Genomic DNA, 23,623 nt, shown 5'->3' with positions numbered 1-23,623 from the left:
GAGAGCCGCGGTAGTCAGGTCTTTGTTGTGCTGAACCAATTAAGACAGGTGAGAGAATCAATCATCAATCATCGCCTAGTGTATTTACCCTAAAGGCATCTTTTTAGCTTCAAAGTGGATGCTAATTAGCCAGTTGTTACCTGCTATCTCAACTTTATGACCTTTAAACAAGTTCTCCTGTAGCTAGACAAGCACAAAAATGCTTTTAAACATTCTTTTCAATGAAATATCTCCAATGGCTGTCGGAACTGTCAGTCAAACATGACAGTCAACCCCCCCTTTGACATCGTTACTGTTCGAAGTTCTTAGTAAATTGGGAAGGCGCTAACTTTAGTATGCCGCAAGTCGTCATAAGTGGAAGTTACAGGGATTCTTCATCGTAGTTGTCTTTGCCTTATTGAGTGGATATTAAAAGGTTTACTGGTAAGCTAGAAAAAAAAAAAAATAATAATCCTAACCATGACCCTATCTAACTCTAACCCAAAACCTAATTAACTGTAAGCATGAACCCTAAACAAAAGAACCCTATTTAACTAACCCTAAAAAACCAAAACTTACCTAACCAAACATCTGTCTAACTATACCTAAAACATAACCCACCTGAACTAACTAACTAACTAACTAACTAACATTCAGCAGAAATCTGTTCTATAGTTTTTGCAAAACATTGCTAACTTACTTACCACCCTCATATAACACTAACTAACTATAACTAACTAAGCAACCTTGGGCTTATGGAGTTATCAATAGTTGGATTTTTCTTTAGCACTGTCCACAGCTTTATGGTTCCTATTGACTACAACTACTACTAGTACTGCGTATCAGTGTACTATGAGATTTACTTAACGCGTTCGTGACTATTATTGTTAACGAAAAACGAAACACTGAAGTGCCTCAAATTGCAAATTTCCCTTTTTTTTTTTTTTTTACGATCCACGCTTCAGCTTAGGAGGCAGTGTTTGTTTACAGGTCACAACGCAGTCAACTTTTTGCTGAAATTGCCAGAGACAGACAATCCATCACGGTGGATAAATAGTTGGGTCTGCTGTTAATGCGGGATTGGATTTGAAAGAAAAGGGGCCGTCGGGAATAATGAAAAAAGGCATTTAAAAAAAAAAAAAAAAAGATGTGTCGGCTCTCCGAATCGGAGCATCTGCTGGCGGGTCACCTCTTCCGGTCACAGTCACGCCACACACGACACTACTTGTGTTTGGATAAAGAAAGTTACATAATAAGCATCAGATTTTTTTGCAGCGTAGCAAGAGCATATGCCGGCGAGTAATGTTAAGACTCTTCTCTGGATGTATTTCTGAAACGCTTTGTATGAATAGCCGTTCTGTTGAGTGATAAAAGTGCCGCGACTAGCGTGCTAATTAGCGTTAGCAAATCAATGGCACTTTCCATTGTGCATTAGCCTTGAGCTAGCTACGTTGGCGGAAACAAACTAAATAAAGTGGGTTTGCATTTAAGTGTGTGTACCAACATTGGACTCTTTTTGAGGAACTGTTTGCTGTCTGCTAAACTGTACTCAATCTGTTCATGGAGAGCAGAATATACTGTAAAAGCGATAAAATGATAGCTAGCTACATAGAGTAGCAATTGTGGTCCACACACTGTTTTTGTGGAAAAAGGCACTTTCCTTACAATTCAAAACTTAAGAAATGTAAAAAAAAAAAATTTTTTTTTTAAAAGAAGCAGACATTTTAATGTCTCCATTTGTCCATTCTGTCTTGCAACCCAGGCTGGAGTAGTTTAATCAATTGTAGTCAATCAAATCATTTTGAATCAAAAATCGTTGTGTGAATAAAAAAAAACGATTCTGAATCGAATCGCAGACCCAAAAATCGGAATCGAATCAGAAATAAGACAGTCAAAGATTTTGACCTCTAGTAGTAGCTGGGTTGGTAGGTCAGTAGAAAATGGTTAGATGGATAGATAGTGTCAGAGGTTAAAACGACATTTATCTACAGGCATTCCAAAAAATGTCAGCGATGGTGTCAGTGGCATTAGGCGTGCGGCGTCCTCTGCGTCGGCCTCACGGGGAGTCATGCATATTGCATGAGGCTTAAAAACCTGCAAATGCATCCTGCCCGTTTTATTAGCATTTCAATCCCTCCGCGGCGCCGCCACTTGCGCCTTCGGCTTGAAGAGACTTTCCAATGCACAGACACTTCACACACACTTCACTCGCGCGCGCGCACGCACACACACACACACACACACACACACGCGCTGTCTACATAAAAGGTCAAAACAAATTACAATCCGAAAAAGACTTACTTGGGGAATGTGCATCTGCATATGGAGTATATAATATTTAGCCTTATTAGATGATGGTTGTAATGGACTGACCTTGTAAGAAATCATATTTACATATTTTTAAGGCACGTTAGTAGAGCACCATAGTTTTGCTTAAAGATAAAAAAAAAAATAGCACTATGAAGCCACATTGAATGTTTGGCCACAGGGTGCGCGATAATGCATGATTTGGTATCGATACGTTACCAAATACCTCAAAAATCGTTTCGGTTATTAAGGTGGATGCCTCAGGCAGTGTTTTGGATTTTTTTCTGCCTACGTGTTACTAATGAGTTAAAACACAGGGTGGAATTTATGGCAAGGTTTTTAGGTAATTAGTAAATACGTGTGCATTTTAGTCCGGATTTTTTCTCGAACTTTTATTGTACAAAAGTATAGTATTGTGAATGAAAATGTCTTCCTTTAATTGCAGTTCTTTTGAGGAACTGAGGCAAATATAAGTCTAAAAAGATACTAGTAGTGGAGAATTTTGTTAAATTTGATTGGTAAATAAGAAAATAATTTTGATCAGCACCCATGTTTTGATCAGAAACAAAATTGAATTAAAAAAAATCCGAATCGTTTTTCCTCGATTAAGTGTACTAATTTGTCGCCTCAAGAATAAGATATTCAAACACATGATTATTTTTCAGTGTTCAGAAACCACCAAAGAAAGAAAGAAAAAAAGTTCACCCTTTGTTTTGCTGACTTTCTGAAAAAAAAAACCCCGAAGAATTTATGCTAATAAAATAATCTGAATTTCCCCCCCCCCCCCCCTCCTCTAAATTAAAGAAATAATAATTAAAAATTCAACAATTACATTTCGATAAGTAATATAAAACAAACGTTTCCAATTTAAAAACTCTCCCCCTCTCACATAGAACGTGTTCACAAAAATATCTCGCACTTCTTTTCTGGCATGTAAAAAGTGTTACTAATAAATTGCCATTCGTTTAACTACAATAAAGCGTCAATAACTAACAAAGCCTCTTGAAAGCCTCCGGTTCAATCCATCTGATCACACTGATATCGATCAATATCCACCCCAACCCGTATCGATATTCAGATCTGTTAGTCATTTTCTGTCCTCGCCCTCTTAAAAAGTGGCAATCAGGCGCGGAATGACAACGAAGCCGAAGGAGGGGAGTTCCATATTGGGGGCACGGCCAAGTTAAGCAATTAAATTAAAAAGTCATTAACTTTGGGAATGGAGGGCGCCCGCGTGGGCGGACGGACGCGGCGGCCACATCCGCTCCTGGAGGTTAAAGCAACGCTTGAAGCAGACATGTATGATGGCCGCCGAATCTTTGGCCGCTGCTAATCGAATGATTCGTGTTTTCCTTCATGCAACCACCGGCGGAGTCGCGGTCGACGTCAGCGCTTCCCTCGCAACTGCACGGCCGAGCGGAATGTGAACGTTAATTAAGCTTTTGCTGTCATTTGCACAAATAAAAAGTAATGGGGCTGACTGGAATGCTAATTAACCTGAAGGAACTCGCCTTCTTGTGCTATTTACAAAGCGGTCTGCTTTGCTTTTCTTACGCAATTAGCACGCGCTCCCCCAAGCGTGACTAATAACTCTTGGCGCCGAATGGCCATGTTTTTCCTACATTTTGCAACGCTAACGATGCATCCGATCAATCAGCAACATTAACTCATTCACTCCCAGCCGTTTTGACTGAAGCCACCCCCTTCGCTCCAAGCTGTTTTATTGGATTTTGACTGATTTTGCAAACACGCTCATCTCCATCTGTTAAGCCATATTGTTTTTTGTTTTTTTTTAACTTTCTGGACTTGGGTTCCCAAACCCTGAGTTAGCGTGACCAAGAAATGGTTTGAGACTTGCTTAGGGACTCAACTTGATGCTACCATTCAGCTATGTGACCCACTGAGCCATCCAGCGGTCATGAATGTTTTATTATTAGTTGTTTATTTTTCTTTGGTCCTTCCTCAGGTCTCCTGATGGCCTCACGACTCTGGCTGGAAGTGTTTGGTTTAGGTGAACGGTATGGGATTTTTTAATAGGTTTTAGGTGAACTAATGAATACACACACACTCGCACGCACACATACAAAAAAAAAAAAAAAAAAAAAGAGAGCAATGATGATGACATATCAAATCGGTAAAATTACCGAATGAACAATACTGAGCTCTCCAGGAAAAGAGAGAGAAAAAAAAGAGAATGTTTACTTGTACAAAAAAAAACGTGTCCAAAATAGTGACCCAGCCTGCCCAAATCCTTCTTGGGTAATATTAACCTACTCTGTTAAGAAAACAACGCAGCATTTTTTTTTTTTATGTGCACAAAGGGAAAATTGAGTGTTGACTGTGAAACCCTCCCCAGTCTTGGCTTTCCCGCTATTGCCTTCTAGCTCGGTTACGCCTCGGATACCAAATCCAGCAAATTCGCAAATCGACTTCACAGAGAGAAAATTCACGGCTTTAATAGGCCATGTGAAAGGAGGCGATAATACTTCTCTCAAGTAATTAGCGTCTCCTGAAGACTTCCCCTTTATTGGCTTTGACCACAAGTTTAACATTTCAGACTTGGTTGCCCCCCCCCCGCCTTGCAAAAAAGTCGCGTCATGGTCATTTAGCCCAAACTGCATTAGCCGCTGGAACTTGATGTCTAAAAAGAGCAAAAGCCACCCGACAGAAAGGCAATCAATTCCTTTTTGGGGTTCCATCTGTGCGGCCCTAAATGGGCTGCCCGGGCCCCGATGTGTTCAAGTGCACTCCTGGCTCAGAGTGCCGCGATAAGGCTGACAGGAGGACACAATGAGAAATAAAGAGGCTGCATAGAAGGTGGAGTGAGAGGCCATTTCAGCTGAGAGCACTTCATTTGCCGTGTGTGTGTGAGCGAGGGGGGCGTGGGGTGAGGGTGGGGGGTTGGGGGGGTGGGTACGCCTGATCAACAGAAGCCAACAGAGACCCGAACAGCCAGCCACGGATGCTGGCACATTTACACCAGATGTCGCTCCTCAAGCGCGACCTTCCACATATTGGAACCTCGTCAGGTCACCGAGTTGCACTCCCAGGTGGTCTCAATCCCGAGACCCTTTCAAACATGCCGCCGAGTCATCAGAGGTCATGGAGCGTCTTTCTAATTCCAGCCATTGGTTACCTATAGAGCCCTGTTGGGTCGCAGGGAACTGAGGTCGATGGCGGATGACTTTGGGGGGGAGAGGAGAGGTACACTCTGGAATTGTTTCCAGACGATTGCAAGGCACAGACAAAGGAGGATTCACATTCGCAACGTTGGATGATTTAAAAGCATGAGGGGCGACAACTAAAGCAAATAAAGTCTGTCCATAGGCCCGATTTATTTGGCTGAAATTTAACTGGCCATAACATAAGATAAAGCCAACATTCAAATAACAATACCAAATTCTCGGAACGTGTCAGCATTGACACACAATCAAAACTGTATTTTCAAAGATGGTCTTAGACAGGCGTGTCTGTTTTTTATTTGGAAGACATCACTTAAAAAATGGAATAGAAGAAATAGGATTGAAGCTTAGAAGCCATTGCGCATAATTAACACAGCCAGTAACTACACTCATGACACTCTAAAAACAGCTGAGCCAAAAATAACCCAATTATGGGTTAAAAATGGACCGATCCTCTACTTGAGTCTATGTGACCCAACTTTGAGTCAAGAAATGGGTCTTTTAGTGTAAAACAATTCATAAATATGGGTCAGATCGTCTACTTGGGTCTATTTGACCCAACTTTGGGTCATCTTGTATTAAACAACAAACAACAACAAACAAGTGGACCAGTCCATTTTTTTGATCCATAATTGGGTTCCTTTTGACCCAATTGTTTTTAGCGTGTATGTTGCTGCTACATCTGTGCCCTAAATTCAATTAGAAATTTATCAGTGATTTTTTTTGCATGTTTTTGTACTTAAAAATTCTTGCAAAACAGACAAATATTCTGCCTGTATTTGATATATTTTTTGTTCTAAGTGTGAAGGGACCAAAATACAAGTTATTTTATTTAATTATACACTATATTATAGTAATCGGCCGATTAATCGGTTACCGTAATTTTATTCTGCTAAATATCGGAATGTGCAATTTTTCTTTAGCTAAATATTTAAATTGGCAACAAGCAATTATTATTATAATTGATTTTATTTATTTCTAAATTAAACGCCTTCTTAACATGAATTGAGCAAAAAAATAAAAAATAGTAATAATTATATATATATATATATATATATATATATATATATATATATATATATATATATATATATATATATATATATATATGTACCATAAGCAATCTCAATTTACATGAATTTCAATTCAATATTCCCCATTTAAATGAATGGAAATGCCATTTACCCGTTCCATTTCTCCCAAAACCACTTATTTTTATTTATTTATTTAAAGCGCACCACTTCAGTGTGATTAAGCGAAAAGTGCCTTTCGCCAGTTGTGTCATCTCAGCGTGCGGTGTTCTAATTTAACGATCCATAAACCATAACGGCAGGACATTGACGCTAAATGCCAAGTGGCGCGGCCGTAAATGACCAATGGCCTTCTCTCTTCCCACGGGGTGCATTTGTTTTGCTTTTCCTTGAAGCAGATAAATGTTGGTTTCGAGAGCAAAACAGTATTAGAAAAAGTGAGCATGAGGGCCTTCGGGGCACTTCAGGTCGTCCATCATTCTTATGAACAGCGCACGGGCAGAGGCAAAAGGTTCTGTTCGCGTAGATGCGTTTGCTTTGAAACAAATCATCGATTATAATAATAATCATTATAATCCTGTAGCTTTAAACGCTTTAAGGAACAAGTCTTGGACTTCGGTTTGTTTCTTCGCAGAAAGCCGAACAAGCCACGTATGAATAATTTAAAGGGGAGACATTATGGAAATTTTACCCTTTAATGTCTAATATACAAATATAGTCAACTCCCGCCTATTTGTTGTTTGCTAACGACAAGCTGACCTATTCGTGTTTGAGTTTCCCGAGGAACCTGACCTCAGCTATTTGCGGAAAAATTCACCTGGTTGATGGAAGCTATGGAGAGTTTTTTTCGACAGTCTACTGGAGGAGGTCCAAGAAGAAGAGGCAGAGAAGGTCCCGAGCTAAGCTTCAGTAATAGTCATTGTTCCCGCAGAGTAACGAGTATATATGTCTGCAAGTATTATTGCATGCTCTTTATGTGTTGATGTTCTGTTTCCGTCGTAAATGTTTGAAGGTTTGTGTTAGCATAAACCATGTGCTAATTTCCGTTTGCCTGTCTATGTGGTGTCACATTATTCGCTAGTGGACTTTTTCCTCTCCTGTTTCATGAGTCAGTTTTACAAATTTGAATTGGGAGCAAGACTATAATTACGATTTTTCGTTATAGTGTTTTTATTTTATTTTTAGAGCAAGTTTATTCATTTTTTATTTTAATTTAAAAAAGCTTAATTTTATTATTATTTTTTTTTTTAAATATATGTAGAATAGTTTTACATATGTGGAATAGTTTTCTGGTGCTTCTAATGTTAGACATAGTGTCAGTTTTCTTTTTTTTTTTTAAAAAAGCATTTTTGTTTTGATTTGGAGCCATTAACTCATTCACTGCCATTGACGCCTATAAACGTCAAAAAATCATTTGACCTATTTCTATTAGCTTAACATTTTTTTTCACTTTTGTTAACAAGAGTATGAAAACCTAGACATTTTTTTTTAATAATCTTTTTTGGGGAAAAAAAATGAAAAGATTAGTGGCATTAGGCGATTATTATTTTTTTTAATTGTAATTAATCGCATCACTTTAATAGTTAACTCACGATTAATTACAAACTTGATATCTGTTCTAAATGAACAAGATTTTTTTCCCTAGGTTTTCATACTCTTGTTAACAAAAGTGGGAAAAAAAATGTTAAACTAATAGAAATAGTTCAAAAGATTTTTTGACGTCTATAGCCGTCAATGGCAGTGAATGAGTTAAAAAAACAAACGTCTTCCTTCCTTTCTTCCTTCCTACCTGGAGTGGCAAATAAAAAAAAAAAATTGGTCAACTGTGTGACTAAAAGTGTGAAGACAGGCGCTAATACATTTGTTTTAATTTAAGTTCGAGTGTGTTTTAAGAAGTTTAAAATAATATGTGGGAGGGATAAAGTATAAAACAGTTTTTCATTTAGTCAGTATCTCAGATTTTCACCTGTCGCGGGTTGTCTGGAACGTAACCCCGACGATAAACACAGATTTTATTGTAATTCCTATTCTATGATGTCCAGTGGGGACATTTTATTATAAAGCCGTAAAAAAACAAACAAAAAAAAAACATTGACTCCATTGTCGGGTACATGCTAAATATTACTTGTTGACTCTAATCCTCTGTCTAATATACATAATCCACCTTAGCCATTCAAATTGAAAACATACCCAAGACTCCATGAAAGCAGCACTGACGATACTCGAGAAATTTAATTTTTTTCAGCTTGCATATCTAAAACACAGTCATGGTCTTGTGGGCATCCTAGCACTTTCTTAGCCACTTTATTTTGCATCATTTCCTCCTATTGGCATCTCAAATGGGGGAGCAACTACTGTCACCATTAGCGAAGAACATGCTCTTCCGCCTTCAATTTGACAACTCACTTTGTAGAGAACATTTTCGCTTTTGCATGGAGGCTGCTCTACGCTCACCACAACAACCGAGCGAAAAAAATAATAAGGAAAAAAAAAAAACTTGAAGGGGGATTTAACAGGGACATACTATGAAAAATTTACTTTTTTTAACTCCAACCATGACAAGGTTAGCATTCTGCCACTACTGTTTACAAACATTATGAAAAGCTTTCTGTGTCTCCTCTTAAAAAAAAAAACAGTGGCCGCAACTGAGCCATTTTTTTTTTTTTAATCCAGTAGGAGATAGGATCAGAGGTGACGATGGGGCTCTCTTATCTTGCTGTAAAAGCAGAAGGCGTCCCGCGGGCACCGCTGAGAGATTTGCCACCCAATTTATGTATGCGTACCTCTTATTGATCCCGTGCGGCTTTATAATCTGCAGGTCGATGGCTGCGTATAGAATTACAGCCGGCAGCACCATTAGTGGGCACATTTTCATGTAAGTAAGCCTTCGACGCTGATCTCCCGCCCACCCAAAGGGGCCCAGTCAATTATGCGGCGCTCACAATGGAAACGAAAACATTAAGAGGCTCGCAGGTTAATTAGAGATTGCAGTATTGTCGGCACTCGCGCCGACAGCTTTGCAGCATGCGAAAAGAAAGGAAGTGCGACTTCCTCGGATGGATGAGCTGTGAAACCAATTGCGACCAAACAAGCGCCATTTAAGGTTTAATTTGTTCAAATGAAAGTGCACACCTACAGTGAAAACGAGTCATCAAAAACAGCACAAAAGGGGGAAGGGCCTTTTTGGCCATCTGGAAGATGATCATTGAATGGTGAGGTCGGGGGTTTTGAATCCTCCAGAATTATTGCGTGGAGTTGGGAGGGTTGATTTAATACATATCGAGATAAACGGGTTGCGATTTGTTTAAAAAAAACTATATATATTTTAGGGCGAAACAGTTTGATACGATTTGTTAAAAATTGTTAGCAGTGACATTAAAAACTTACTGAATGAACATCAGGATCAGAAAATACAGTACATATAAAATTAGAACATACCCATGCTCACAAGTACGGAGGACCAAAACTGCCAACATTCAAAATAAATAAATGGCTAAATAAATAAATAAATGGCTAAAAGTGGAAAATAAAAACGGATATCAAAAAAGTATAATTCAAAAATTAAATACAAATGTGTTTTTTAATATATATATATATATATATATATATATATATATATATATATATATATATATATATATATATATATATATATATATATATATATATATTGTTTTTATTTCCATTTGTATGTATTTTTTTAAATTAAATTTTCGAACTCTATTTTTTTTAATATCCGTTTTAATGGTTTACTTTTAGTCATTTATTTATTTATCTAGTCATTTATTTATTTAAAATTTTGGCAGTTTTGGTCCTCCATACACAATATCCTAACTTGAGTTTTTTCCCCATAGTCTAGTCTACTAGCCCTGTTAGCATGCTCCTTGCTTGTTGATTGATTTCTTTTTCACTATCTCATATTGGCCTTGATTGGATCGGTGTATGACTTACAAATAACATGGCTTTTATGCACTTGAGATGTTGACCGGGTTGGGCCTGTAAGGGGCTTGCATGGGACACCGTTTTTTGTAAGCTCTCACGTTGCTTTGGCGATGAAAACTGTTTACGACTCAATGACGGACTCCAAATCTCAAGACAGCCAATTCATACCTCTACACTAAATTTTTCTAAGGATTCCTGGCTATGAACGGCTATCCGCACTCAGACCTCTGCATTGTTTTGATCGACCTTTTGACCTTTCAGTTGACTATTTCCCCGTGTGCTGCTCCTCTCTCCCAATGTCAGCTGGGACTTCAGCTCATCTGCGACCCTAATGAGGATAAGCGCGCTAGATAATGGATAGCTGGATAATTAATTTGCACGGACTGAAATATGCATGGAGGCCTCTGATTGGTCCTTATTGATTGAATAGGTCAAACCCCCCCCCCCCCCCTCTCGCCCCACCTCCGTCTCCCCTCCTCCATTGATTACCCATTCAACTGCATCCTGAAGATGGTGATGTGACCACTGAGATGCTGACCCAAGGACTAAGCACCCTAATCATTGCGAGTGCTGTGAAAGCTGTTCAACCAAGCCTGAAAACCCAGAGATAAACAAATGATCCGAAGACCTTGCAGACCGAGACCCGAGGCCTCTGTCAATGTTGAGCCACTGGAGCCGTGTTAGGCTACGTTCACACGACGACTGAGGAAATAAATGAGGAAATCGTTTTCTCTGTAATGATTTTGGATAGCGTGTCTTCCTGACACTTTTGAAAAGACTACTATCGGAAGTTTGGGGTTTGTTTGAATGGTGGCAGGTATATACAGACTCCCATTTAACATGAGTTTTATGTGATTGAAAGTGATTGGGTTAGAATTACCCAATCACATAGCCTCATTCCAGTTACAAGAGCTATCTCAACTAGCTAGCTAGCTAGCTAGTTAACAAGAGAGATAGATTTGTGGCTAGCAGGCTAGCTAGATTTATAGCCAGCTAGTTGGCAAGATAGCTAGCAAGATAGATAGCTTCATTTATCCATTGAGGGAAAATATAACTATAATAATACTTTTAAGGAAGGCAAAATGCTCGAAGAAAGTGAAATGCTCCAACAGAAAAACTGTAAAAAGATATATCTACTGTCCAAGAACAATCATATTTTGCTTTGATTTAAAAATATTTCATCTGTTATATTCAAGTTTTTTTCCGAGCAGTGCTGATATCCCACATCATACCGTAACTAGTCAATTGAAATAATGTTCCATAGTAACGGAATTTTAAGAGCCCAGAATGTGCAATTGTGTCTATTGATTTATTCTCGTGGGGGGGAAAATATGATCTCAGGACTTGCAAATCCACTTCTATGTACAGATATCATGCATCCACGCCACTTGGCACTTGACAGACGCCATACGCCGGCGCCTCGGGATAATCCAATTGCGCAATTGGTCTCTATGTTTTCTTACAGAGGGCACGCGGGGGACCTCGCATTGGTAGCCATGAGGGGGAAATGTCTTTATTCTTCTTGCTCGCCGCAGCTTAAGGCTGTGGAGATGATGGGGCCTTGGCCGCCTCGCCATCTTTTCCCAGCTTAAAAGAGGATCAGGCAGGAGGGAGGCTGCCGTCTTGGGCTCCGCGGGGGTCTGAGGGCCCGGTTCGAAAAGCCGCGGCATCGGGATTTACAGAGGGCGGATGATCGAGGAGGGCGTAGTCATGTTGCATTCCGTCCAAAAGCGTTTTTTTTTCTTTTCTTAGGAGGTTAAGTGCATTAAAGGTTTTTGAAGTTGCCAAGTGATCCTAGAGGCATTTTTTTGTGCCATTTAGAAGTACATATGTAAACCTCGCCCCAAGATTTTGGGTAATTTGCCAAATTGGGACGAGATGAGTGAGCTGAACATTTTGAAGTGGGAATGGTTTGAATCTCAGTCAGCCAATGGATGGAGGTCAGAATCGGAGCAAGGTGCTCCCTCTTACGTGCTCCAGTTAAGTGACAAGCAGCGGCATTTTGAGCCAACTGCAGATGTTTGAGGTAGGAAAAAAAACAGTACTTAACTATTGTACCAATTTGCCGATCTAATTTAAAATCACTGTCGAGTATTCAATGTCTTGTATTCATACCTTACTTCTAATGTTAGACATAGTGTCAGTTTTCTTTTTTTTAAAAGCATTTTTGTTTTGATTTGGAGCCATTAACTCATTCACTGCCATTGACGCCTATAAACGTCAAAAAATCATTTGACCTATTTCTATTAGCTTAACATTTTTTTCCACTTTTGTTAAAAAGAGTATGAAAAGCTAGACATTTTTTTTTAATAATCTTTTTTGGGGAAAAAAAATGAAAAGATTAGTGGCATTAGGCGATTATTTTTTTTTTTAAATTGTAATTAATCGCATCACTTTAATAGTTAACTCACGATTAATTACAAACTTGATATCTGTTCTAAATGAACAAGATTTTTTTCCCTAGGTTTTCATACTCTTGTTAACAAAAGTGGGAAAAAAAATGTTAAACTAATAGAAATAGTTCAAATGATTTTTTTGACGTCTATAGCCGTCAATGGCAGTGAATGAGTTAAAAAAACAAACGTCTTCCTTCCTTTCTTCCTTCCTACCTGGAGTGGCAAATAAAAAATAAAAATTGGTCAACTGTGTGACTAAAAGTGTGAAGACAGGTGCTAATACATTTGTTTTAATTTAAGTTCGAGTGTGTTTTAAGAAGTTTAAAATAATATGTGGGAGGGATAAAGTATAAAACAGTTTTTCATATAGTCAGTATCTCAGATTTTCACCTGTCGCGGGTTGTCTGGAATGTAACCCCGACGATAAACATAAACCTATAAACCTATTCTATGATGTCCATGATGTCGTATATCGAGATAGTCGTAAACTGACGACCCCCCTATATTGTCTTTCAATTCGATTTTTTTTTTTTACATCTGCCTACCAAAAGGCAATAATATTTCCCATGCAAAGCATGCAGGAAAACTTTCACACCGCCGTGACAGTGGTGTGTATGCAAAAAAGGATGTTTTAAAGAGGAAGAGGAGTGCTTTACTCAAAGATTCACAAGCTTATTTCTAGCCAAAGTGTCACACAAATAAATTTGAGAGGGGCCAGCCATTTGTGTTACTTTGGCACTTGTAGTGTTGAAGAATGTGAAGATTTTTTCCTCCCGAAATAACTGCCTTCTTGGAAACTGTGATCATCTCACCTTCGACAACACGGAGAGCTGACAATTAAGATCATCTCGAAGAACATCTGCGCACAGTCTAGAAAATGACAGCAAAAAATATCTAAAAATTTAGCCTTGTAATAAAATACTTTCTCAGAACTTACCTTTAGGAATTGCAAAACTTTCATACTGTATAGTTGTTTAAAAAGATCTTGGAATGCAACTTTCACAATGATTCGTATAAATCTACAATTTTTGTATACTGAGTTCCTTAGACTTTCTCCATTGTTAATAAGAAACTACCAGCCATAGTTGATCATGACCAGTATTGAGAAGCTTATATGGTTGGAACTTGTCAGGGTCAAGGTCATGATAGAACCTTTAGTAACACTCAGGATTTAGCTGAACACACTCTATGCTTCTATTTGACCCTATGCAAATTAGAGACATCTAAAATAAACTCAAACGTTTTAGTTTCAATTTTTTATTTTTTTTTATCATGAATGAATGGATCATTAACTCATTCACGCCCAACTATTTTCACTGACACAACCCCCTTTGCTCCTGGCTGTGTTACTGGATTTTGACAGACTTTGCAAGACCCACAGAATATTGTGTTCTATTGCTATAAAAACATGGAACCTACCATAAGAAATATTAGAGTCTCTTCTTTCATCAGGAAAAAAAGTATATTTCTATCTGTTTCTGTTTTGCAGCAATTAGCATTACAATATAGCTAAGTTTAATCATTATTCCCAAACCTGTTAAAAACACTGGGCGAAAGAACTTGTTGCAACATGGCCCTGGCTGATCTCTTATACTTTGCCGCCACCCACTGGCCGGTTTTTGTAATAACTACCATTGCTTTAAGCAACCTCTTCAGCTCAGAAGCTGCATCAAAGCCTTCTGTGTGCTCTAGTTAAAAAAAATAAAAAAATAAAAAACATATACTGCCCGAAGCCAGCTGGGATAGGCTCCAGCACCCCCGCGACCCTAGTGAGGAAAAGCGGCCAAGAAAATGGATGGATGGATGGATGGATGTTTTTGGGAGTGCAGGACAAAGTATTAAAAATACATATTTATACGTTTTTGGGGTTTGAATGCGTTGAACACTAAAACCTTCAGACTTTGTTTCATTACAGCTCATACAATGTTGATGCAAGTTGATACAAGTCACTGAATTGGGACATGCTGAGATGATCAATGGTTCCTAAAGTGAAAGGGAAATGATAGAAGGTACCCGACTCAAACTATGTTGCCAATTGTTAATATTAATTCACCATTCATTAAATCAATCACAAATTAATCGGTCCAAATACAGTCCCAATTTGTGTGAATCCACAATTCTCCCTCTTCGATCTTGGACTTTCCGCATTTTTGGGGAATTTTGGCCATTCAACGGGAATGGCGGGAGATTATTGTACATTCTTGTATGAATCATTTTGACCTACCAACTGATTCCAAAAATGTCTGAACATTCCTAAACACCGAAGCCTTCGGCCGTTGAGCACTGACCTGCAAGACGAGACTCTGGTCGAAGTTGTAGGCGCTGGGCCGTCCCTCCAGGGTGGAGAAGGCCACGTTCCCGCCAGTGAGCGGGGCGATGTCGCTGAACTCGTCCGTGCACAACGCCGTCCTCTCGTCATCCCCCAGGCGCAGGAAACCGTTCACGGCCTTGCCGTAGGTCTCCCTGCAGGAGGCGCTATAGAACTGATAGGGCAGCCAGGGTCCGTCCACTTCTGTGCGTCTGTAGATGGCAAAGCTCTCCGGCCGACTGGTGTAGAATTTCAGTCGGATGTAGGTTATCTCGAAGGCCTTCCCTGTGGAACACACACTTTGTATCAGATGGAGTGAAACGGTCTCTGTTACACGCTAGTGTTCATTTGATCCGCTTAAATTCAGTCTTAATTTTAGTCCAGTTTCAACCTAGCTTGTTGGTTTTTACCATAGCTAGTCAACGATATTTGATCCAAAAACTGTGGGTGACCACGGGCCAGTCGTCATTAAAGGCAATCCCATCAGCCAGGTGGGTTCATACAGGTATCTGGGGGTCCACATTGACAACACACTCAGCTGGAGGGTACACGTTGGAAGTCTCCGCTCCAAACTCCAACAGCGTCTCTATTTCCTACACAGACTTCGGGTCTATGGAGTGGAGCAGAGGATCATGCTGTTGTTGTTCTACCGGGCTGCATTGGAAAGTATCATCAGATACGGCATTGCGGCCTGGTACGGCAACCTCACAGGTCACAGATTGCCGGTCTGGTGCGGACTGCCATGAAGATCATGGGGGTCAGGAATCATCCTTCCCTACAGATGCTTTATGAGCGGTCCGTCACCAGACTGGCACGGAAAATTGTTACTGACCCGACTCGCATTCTGCATCATGAGTTCCAGCTACTGCCTTCCGGCAGGAGATTCAGGGCCCCCAGAACCAGGCTGAACCGCTACAAGAACTCATTCATGTCTATACTATTTATAGAAACCTGGTCTACGTATATAGAATTTTTTAACCTAATTCCGGTTACTTAATTCTGTCTGTTAGCGAGAGCCACTACATCGTGATAACTTACATTGATGTTTCTGCATTTGGCAATTTATTATTATATTATATTATTAGTATGGGATTTTTTTTAATGGGCTTTAGGTGAACTGATGAATACACACACGCTCGCACGCACGGACGCACACACACACATACAAAAAAAAAAATATATATATATAAAAAATATATATATATATATATATATATATATATATATATATATATATATATGTGTGTATATGTATATATATATATGTATATATATTTAAAAAAAAACATTTATTAAATTTTTTTTAATTGATTTGTTGGGTTTTTTTCAAAAAAAAAAAAAGGAGAGCAATGATGATGTCAAATCGAATGAACAATACTGAGCTCTCCTGTAAAAAAAAAAAAAAAAAAAAAAAGAACTCATTCCTGCCGACATCCATCAAATTACTTAATAACCGACATTAACTAAGTGGTACAATATATATATATAGGAGTGTGTGTGTATTATTTATTTTAATTATCTCTGTTGTTTTTTCCTTACTGTAAACTGCAGCTGGACGGAGTCCAGGAAAAAGTTCCCCACGGGGAAAATAAAAGTATATCGTATCGTATCGTAACCTCTTCCCGTTTTTATTTAGTCCATTTTTAATCAACTATCAATCTAGCATTTTAGTCTTTATGCATACTGATTAAGTCCCAATTACTGTTTATTAATGAGGGTTTAGTCTAGTTTAGTTTTAGTCCAGTGAAAAATGTGTGTTGACGAAATTATTTGTGTTTAGTTTTCGTTGATGAAATTAACACTATGACACACAAATCGAATTTTTTTTTTTAAAGATAATGTAGTAGTTGAGCCCTGGAGCAAAACAAAAGCAACCTGACTAAATTGCAACAGAGCAAAAAAAAAAAAAAAACACAAGACGGATCGGTTTATAAATTTCCCATGCTTATGTGCAGCCTAAACACATCTTCTCTGCAGGACAGCCTGTGTTTCAAAATCTTTTCAAAGTACTTTTCTTTAAATTCGACATCATGCAAGTTCTGTGCGGTTTACATTTGTATATTTCTCATGAATTTTCTAAGAGGTACATAAGCCAGGTACGGTAAATACGGTAACTCTTCCGTCAAAGAAACTAAAAGTGGAGTCTACTCGCAAGGCTGATCGCCAGGTTGATTCTGTAACTATTTCATGGCGGTATTGTTTATAGGGAAAAGTGACACAAAAAAAAAAAGAGGTGTAAAAATGCCAACTTTTACAGGCAGCATGAAAGGGGCTATTGTTGATTTAAGATGCCATCCACTTCTGGGCTCTCGAAACAAAACGAGGACACTTCAACTGCTCTCTGAGAGCGTTTCATTTGTTGGTCGTCATTTCCACTACCCCTTGGCCGGGGACTCTTCAAACAAGCACGGTGCATTCAGCTGTTGCAAATCAAGCGCCCTCTAATGAAAGACATACCATGCTTGTAATTGTGCCGTGTATTGTTTATGTATTGTCCTCTCACTTGCATCACTCCTCTATAGGGAAATTTGTCCTACATCATTGGACACGTCTCCCCGCACACTCGTTCGTGGGCGAGGGGGGGGGGGGGGGGGACGCACTCCCCCTCCCAGGTACTGCAAACGCTCTTGTTTTCGCAGCCGTCCGTAATGGTTTCTTCCCTCTCGGAGCCAAAAGATCGTTAAACTTTCATTTACTCTCTGCATGAGGTGACCGCAGCCCTGCCGGCATCGGGGCACAACTCATCACAGAGGCACAAGACGATGCCGGATGCCTGCCCCCCCACCCCCCACCCCCATGCCCCGACAGCCAGCGGGGATGAAAGGCAAACTTGTATCTGCAGAGGATGTTTGTGTAATTTCGTGCATTCGATGTTTAATGAGTCGTGATTTTGAACGGGCGGTGAGGGCACCCGTTTTTTGTGGCGGCGGGAATTCATTACAGCTCATAGGGTGTTGCTGTAGCTACTGTCGCTAATATGGAACACGCTGAGACGATCAATGGTTGCCAATAAGGAAGGGAAGTGATGGAAAATTGCAACTGGTGCTGAAAATAAATGAATATTGACCCGAGCTACTGCAAGTATTGTGATTATTAAATCAATCAAGATCTGGCATTTATTTAGTTTTTTTCCCCCTTCAGGTGGCTAGTTGAAACTGACTAGAACTAGAACTAGAACTTCACATTTAGAGTGTAAGCCTTAGCCATCTTGGGTAGCATCGTATTCAAAGTAAATAGCAGCGGTGAGCATTCCAGTACTGACGCCATGTTTTGCTGACGAATGATGAGAAACGTTGAAAAAGTGAGGGATTATTGTTGCATTCGAGGAAGATGGGAAGTCGGACTTTCCCGACTTCAAACCAACACGCATGCACGGGAATGCCCCTTTGAAGTCGGAAATCCGTTGTTGCGAAGTTGGGGAAAAAAAATACCACGACTTTATGCAATCTGACGTCACTCGAAATTAGAATAAATGCACACAAGTTAACCCATATTTACTCTTATAGTATTGCAAAGCAAGACTCATGCTCTTGTAGCTGCAGAACAGGAACTGTGCCCTTATCACAAGATAAGGACTGCAACAGTTTGTTGTTGGAACGCCCTGTAAAAAAAATGAAAAGAGAGGGCTCGGGTGAGTGTGCCTCAAGCGCGGGTCGGAGATTGTAACTGAGCATATATCTCTGTCCGTTCTCCTCGCGAGTAAAAAGTCTCTTGTCTTCCTTCCTTGTCTATTGTTTATTAAAAGTTCTAGGTTGAGTGAACCTGACACTCGATAATGGCGAATCCATAGAAACAAAGACCGTGAATGGCCAAATATAACTTCCACGATTATAAACATAATCATCTATTTATTTATTGAAACATTAATTTAGTTATTCGAAAAAAGCAAATGTACGTAGCCCGACGAGATTGCGACCGTGGCAACCAGATTAACAAACAATTGATTGGATTCAGCCGTCTTTGTTGTTTACATTTTCCTCAAACGCTTTGAGGTCGGAACTGGCAGAATCCAAGTGGGATATGTCCGACTTCCCACTTTCCTCCAAAAAACACAAGCACTGACGGATGTGGGTTTTCGTCCCTCAGTGTAATAATCGTCCCCAACCGTGTGAAGTACCAGGTACTAGGTAAGATTTTTGTGGATGTGGTGGCTGTGCTAATCTGTACATCCAACACCTTTCTTTCTCTGTGGTGTGTCACTTTACAAGGTCTTTAATGAAGGATCTGTGGACACCCCGCTAAGAGTTTTAAATTAATCCGAAGAAGCTACAGTACATGTCTGACCTGAGCTACCAGGAAATCTAGAGTCTGATCTCAATTAAAGTCAGCGCTGGGCCATCGAGAAATAATCCCCGAAAGATAATCGACTAGGCCTTTCGGGCTTCTTGGAAAATCCACTTGAGTGGCTCCTGTAGAGTCTATCTATTAATCTGGATCTATCTGGCAGCTATTAAAGGGCAGTCTGGGAACATTTTGACCTTACAGTCACTCTCGTCCAGACTAAACTCTCAGAGAGTGGGCGTGGACTAAATATTTACAGACGTGTTTTTGCTTGAGTTCAACGTTTGATTGTTGTTTTATATGTGAGCCAGGATGTTGGTGTTCTTTGACTGCGCCCAATGAGAACCAGCTGCACACTTCAAGGACGTGTTTCTTTTGGTGGGAAAAAAAGCCGACTCCGATTCTTAACCAGCGTTTTTTCCCTTCTAAGGCCCCCTAAGGCTTCTTCCTCCCTCGTCTTATTTTGTTTGCCTCCAGACTCCCGCCGCCATGTGTGTCATCCTAGCTCTCCTCTGGGTGAGCGCATGTTTAGATTGGAGAAGCAAAAGACAACAAATGTGTCCAGACCTCCCCTGCTAACATCCAGATGGGTAACACAGCTTTCAAACGTTACACTTTTGAAGGGTTTTCAGTGACACACAAACAGTGGTGGGAAGATTATTTTTCTAATGAAAACAAGATGTAATTAAAGAGAGCTAATGTCAATTGGGTTATTCAACTAACCTAAAAAGAAGGGTGGAATTCAATTATTAATAACCCACAAAACAACCACATTTTGGGGTTTTGTGGGTTCTTCATTTGGCCCAAATGAAGAACCCACAAAATTACCCCCCAAAAAATGGGTTGATATGTGGGTTATTGATTTAATTTGACCAAACGTTTTGGGGCTAAATACCTCAAAAACTTTGATCGTTAATTTTTTACCCAATTCAAAACAACCCAAAATTGGGTAGATTTGTGGGTTAATCATTTGACTCAACTTTATGGGCTAAATACCTCAAAAAGTGGTTCATTTTTGACCCAATTCAATTGGGTTATTCAACTAACCCACACAGTTGGGTCAAATGCATAACCCACAAAGTAACCCAAAAACTTGGTTGTTGTGTGGATACAGTAATTTAATTTGACCCTTAGTTGAATGACCAAATTCAATTGGGTTATTCAACTAACCGAAAAAGTTGGGTAATTGAATAGCCCAAACTACCCAATTTTGGGTTGCTTTGTGGGTTGTTCATTTAACCCAACTTTTTGGGTTAGTTGAATAACCCAATTGAGTTGGGTCAAAATGAACGGCCAAATTAAATCAATAACCCCCAAATTAACCACATTTTTTGGGTTGTTTTGTGGGTCATTCATTTGTCCCAACTTTTTGGGTTAATTGAATAACCCAAAATGTTGTTTTTGACCCAATTTGACCCATCTGTTTATCGAGCGCAACAAGTGCTAGTACTTATTCCTCACTATCTTGGTTGTGTCTCATGGCATTAAAGGCTGGGCTGTAAAGGAGAGACAGGTTTGTGAGGCAGCGCATCCATCAGAAATATCCTTTCAGCGGCAGCTGTGTCGGCGGCTGCGCCGGTGCTTTTCTCCGGTACAGGCAGAGCTCTTAAATTATAGACAACAAAGCCTCAACAACAGCTACCTGCTGCTGGAAACTTCTGAAAAGAAATATCCACTTGCTGCCCTCTGAACACAAAATACAACAAGTCCTTGACATTTTCACCATCCATCAGCTTCACATCCATCCTTCGTGGCCCTTTGCAGCACATCTTGGTGACAAGGACTGACTGAGGAGATTTGTCCTGAAAAAAATTGATGCCCGGAGGAGTTGATTTACTCAACTGCGGATGGATGACGGCTGTTTAGAATAAATATTAGCAGCATATTGCAATTCATGCTACGTATAAGTGGACTTAAAATAAAAATGTTGATTGTGCTGTAAGGCAGACTGGGTAGAGCAAGTAAGCGGCATAGCTCATGAGCGTTTATTAGCGAGGTAATTTTCAGGCGATGGTGTTTTGGTTAGCAACATGGCAGATTCTCCAGGAAAGATCATCGTCGCCATAGTCTCCACATTAATGCAAGATCGCATTTAATACTGCGTGAGGAATTCATTTAAAACACGCGCAATACTAAAATGGTAGGTGCTGCTGTTTTGCTTAGCAACCAAGCATATGATTTGTTTATCCCTGAAGTTCCTAATGGCCAAAATTAGGGATGGGCGAGTATCGTGCAAATACCAGCCTTATTTTAAGGTATTGGTAATCGTGACAGTGGCTGATATCATTATTGGCCGCCCTCTTGTGGCCATTTCATGATTAGGAATTAGAGGAATAGAAAATTGCCATTCATTTCATTCAATTTTAAGGAAAATGCTACTTTTTTTTTTTAGGGGTGGGGGGTGAATTTTATGTTGTAGTAGTATCTGTATTTGGTATCTGTATCTACTCAAGAGTTAATTACTCATACTGGCCAAAATGTCATATACCTACCAAAGGTTTCATTTCAATCTGATACTGATTGCATGTTTATACAACCTTAGGCAGCAATTTAAAACATAACAAGGAAAATCCTGTTTTACATGTTCGCCCGCTTTGATTTCCGTCAACTCTCATCAGGTTGACATCTAGATCTTAGTGCACTTTGTCCCTTGATCATAGACGCGAACATATTAATATTGCAAGCTGACACATGAAAGGAGCAAAAGTTGCCCGACATCGCTCGCTCGCTATTTGGCCATGTCAAAAGAAACTCTGTGTCCTCCTTATTGACTTGAAATCCTCCCCCAAAAAAACTCTCCGACGAGGCCTCGGGGGACGGGGGGAGGCGGCTCCGTGCTCACAAACTCCGGCTTTAAGCCGTGTCCGTGTCAAAGTCTTTTTGCGCGGACAGCGCTGAGCCGCGGCCCGCGCTCTTTAGCACAGCTGTTCTACATAAAGCGCTTCCATGCCAGTGGACAGACGGGACAAGGAATGTGCAAAGACGCGTGTGCCCGAGTGCCGATGCGAAAATGGCACCGAAGCCAAAGCGTTGAAGCTAACGTGATTTTTTTGCCGTGAAATCCTATCACCAGAACCACCGCAAACCATCTGCATTCAATGATGTCGTTGTTATTATTATTATCATTACCAGCGCGAGCATTCTTTCTATTCCTGGAGACGGCGAACGGACAGCACAACATGAGAAAGCGTATAAAAAGAGAACCTAATCAAAGTTGACCAACAGTACTTTGCAAAAGTTTAAGCGGATCATAATGGCACACCCCACCCTCAAAAGCATCGCCTCAACTGAAAATGATGTCAAAGTGCCCTCGGGCTGGCATTGCGAATGGCACATGACCAAACCTAAAAAACTCGGATTTGAAGAATTGAACATCCATCCAATGTAAAACAGACGTGGTTGTACTACAACGGCTTGACGCTATGGTAGTTATTACAAAAACGGCCAACAGGTGGCAGCAGAGTATAAGAGATCAACCAGGGCCATGTTGCAAGAAGCTTTTTTCCCAGGTTTGTGACTAATGATGAATAATTATATTCTAATGCTAATTGCTGCAAAACGGAAACAGACAGAAATATACTTTTTTTTTTCCTGTTGAAAGAAGATACGCTAATCATTCTTTTGGTAGGTTCCATGGTTTTATAGCACAATATTTTGTGGGCCTGGCAAAATCAGTCAAAACCCAATTAAACAGCCGAGAGCGAAAGGGGCTGCTTCAGTGAAAATGGCTGGGAGAGAATGAGTTAACATGCATCGAAGCTGCTGTTTTGGTTAGCAAAATCATTCAAATAGCCATTTAACTGCACCCCATGAAGCAAAAGCAGAAAAAAAGAGCTCTTACCCAGATGGAGGGTGAGGTTGATGGAATTCGGGTGCTGGATACCGAAGTACATGGACTGACTCTGCCACCAGGTGGGCTCGTCATTCCTATGGAAGTCGGTCAGCAGGGCGGCGCTGTGGCTAAAGCCCGGGACGGAAGCGTCGCAGCGGTGGCAGGAGCGCGCCGCCGAGCCCATCTGCATGCAGAAGTCCTCGGGCGTGGATCCGCACTCGTTGGACACCACCACGCTCCGATTGAAGGCCACGTTCTCAAACTTGGGCAAGCAGCGGCTGGGGGCGGCCGTTTCCTCGTCGTAGCACGAGTCCATGGAGGCACCGGCCGGGGGCTGGACGAGGGCCAGGAGATGAAACCACACG

The 23,623-nt window shown here is 40.2% G+C and overlaps 1 protein-coding gene across 4 annotated transcripts in view; it reads right to left on the bottom strand.

Annotated features, from left to right (window-relative positions):
- Nucleotides 1-23,623, bottom strand: part of lamc3 (laminin, gamma 3) — an 87,064-nt gene that overhangs the window by 61,053 nt on the left and 2,388 nt on the right. For 3 of the 4 annotated variants that reach the window (XM_077585881.1, XM_077585880.1, XM_077585882.1), the window contains exons 3-4: nucleotides 23,268-23,592; nucleotides 15,126-15,430 (exon numbers count right to left, since the gene is read on the bottom strand). In XM_077585881.1, the coding sequence (XP_077442007.1) occupies nucleotides 15,126-15,430; nucleotides 23,268-23,592 (630 nt within the window). Of the gene's footprint in view, nucleotides 1-13,649; nucleotides 13,708-15,125; nucleotides 15,431-15,555; nucleotides 15,674-23,267; nucleotides 23,593-23,623 lie in introns of those variants that run through there. The other variant, XM_077585883.1, reaches the window with a different exon arrangement.

The sequence above is a fragment of the Vanacampus margaritifer genome, chromosome 14, assembly GCF_051991255.1.
Source record: "Vanacampus margaritifer isolate UIUO_Vmar chromosome 14, RoL_Vmar_1.0, whole genome shotgun sequence".
NCBI lineage: Eukaryota > Metazoa > Chordata > Actinopteri > Syngnathiformes > Syngnathidae > Vanacampus > Vanacampus margaritifer.
Note: the sequence above shows the minus strand (reverse complement) of the source record. Positions and strands in the feature narration are given on the sequence as shown.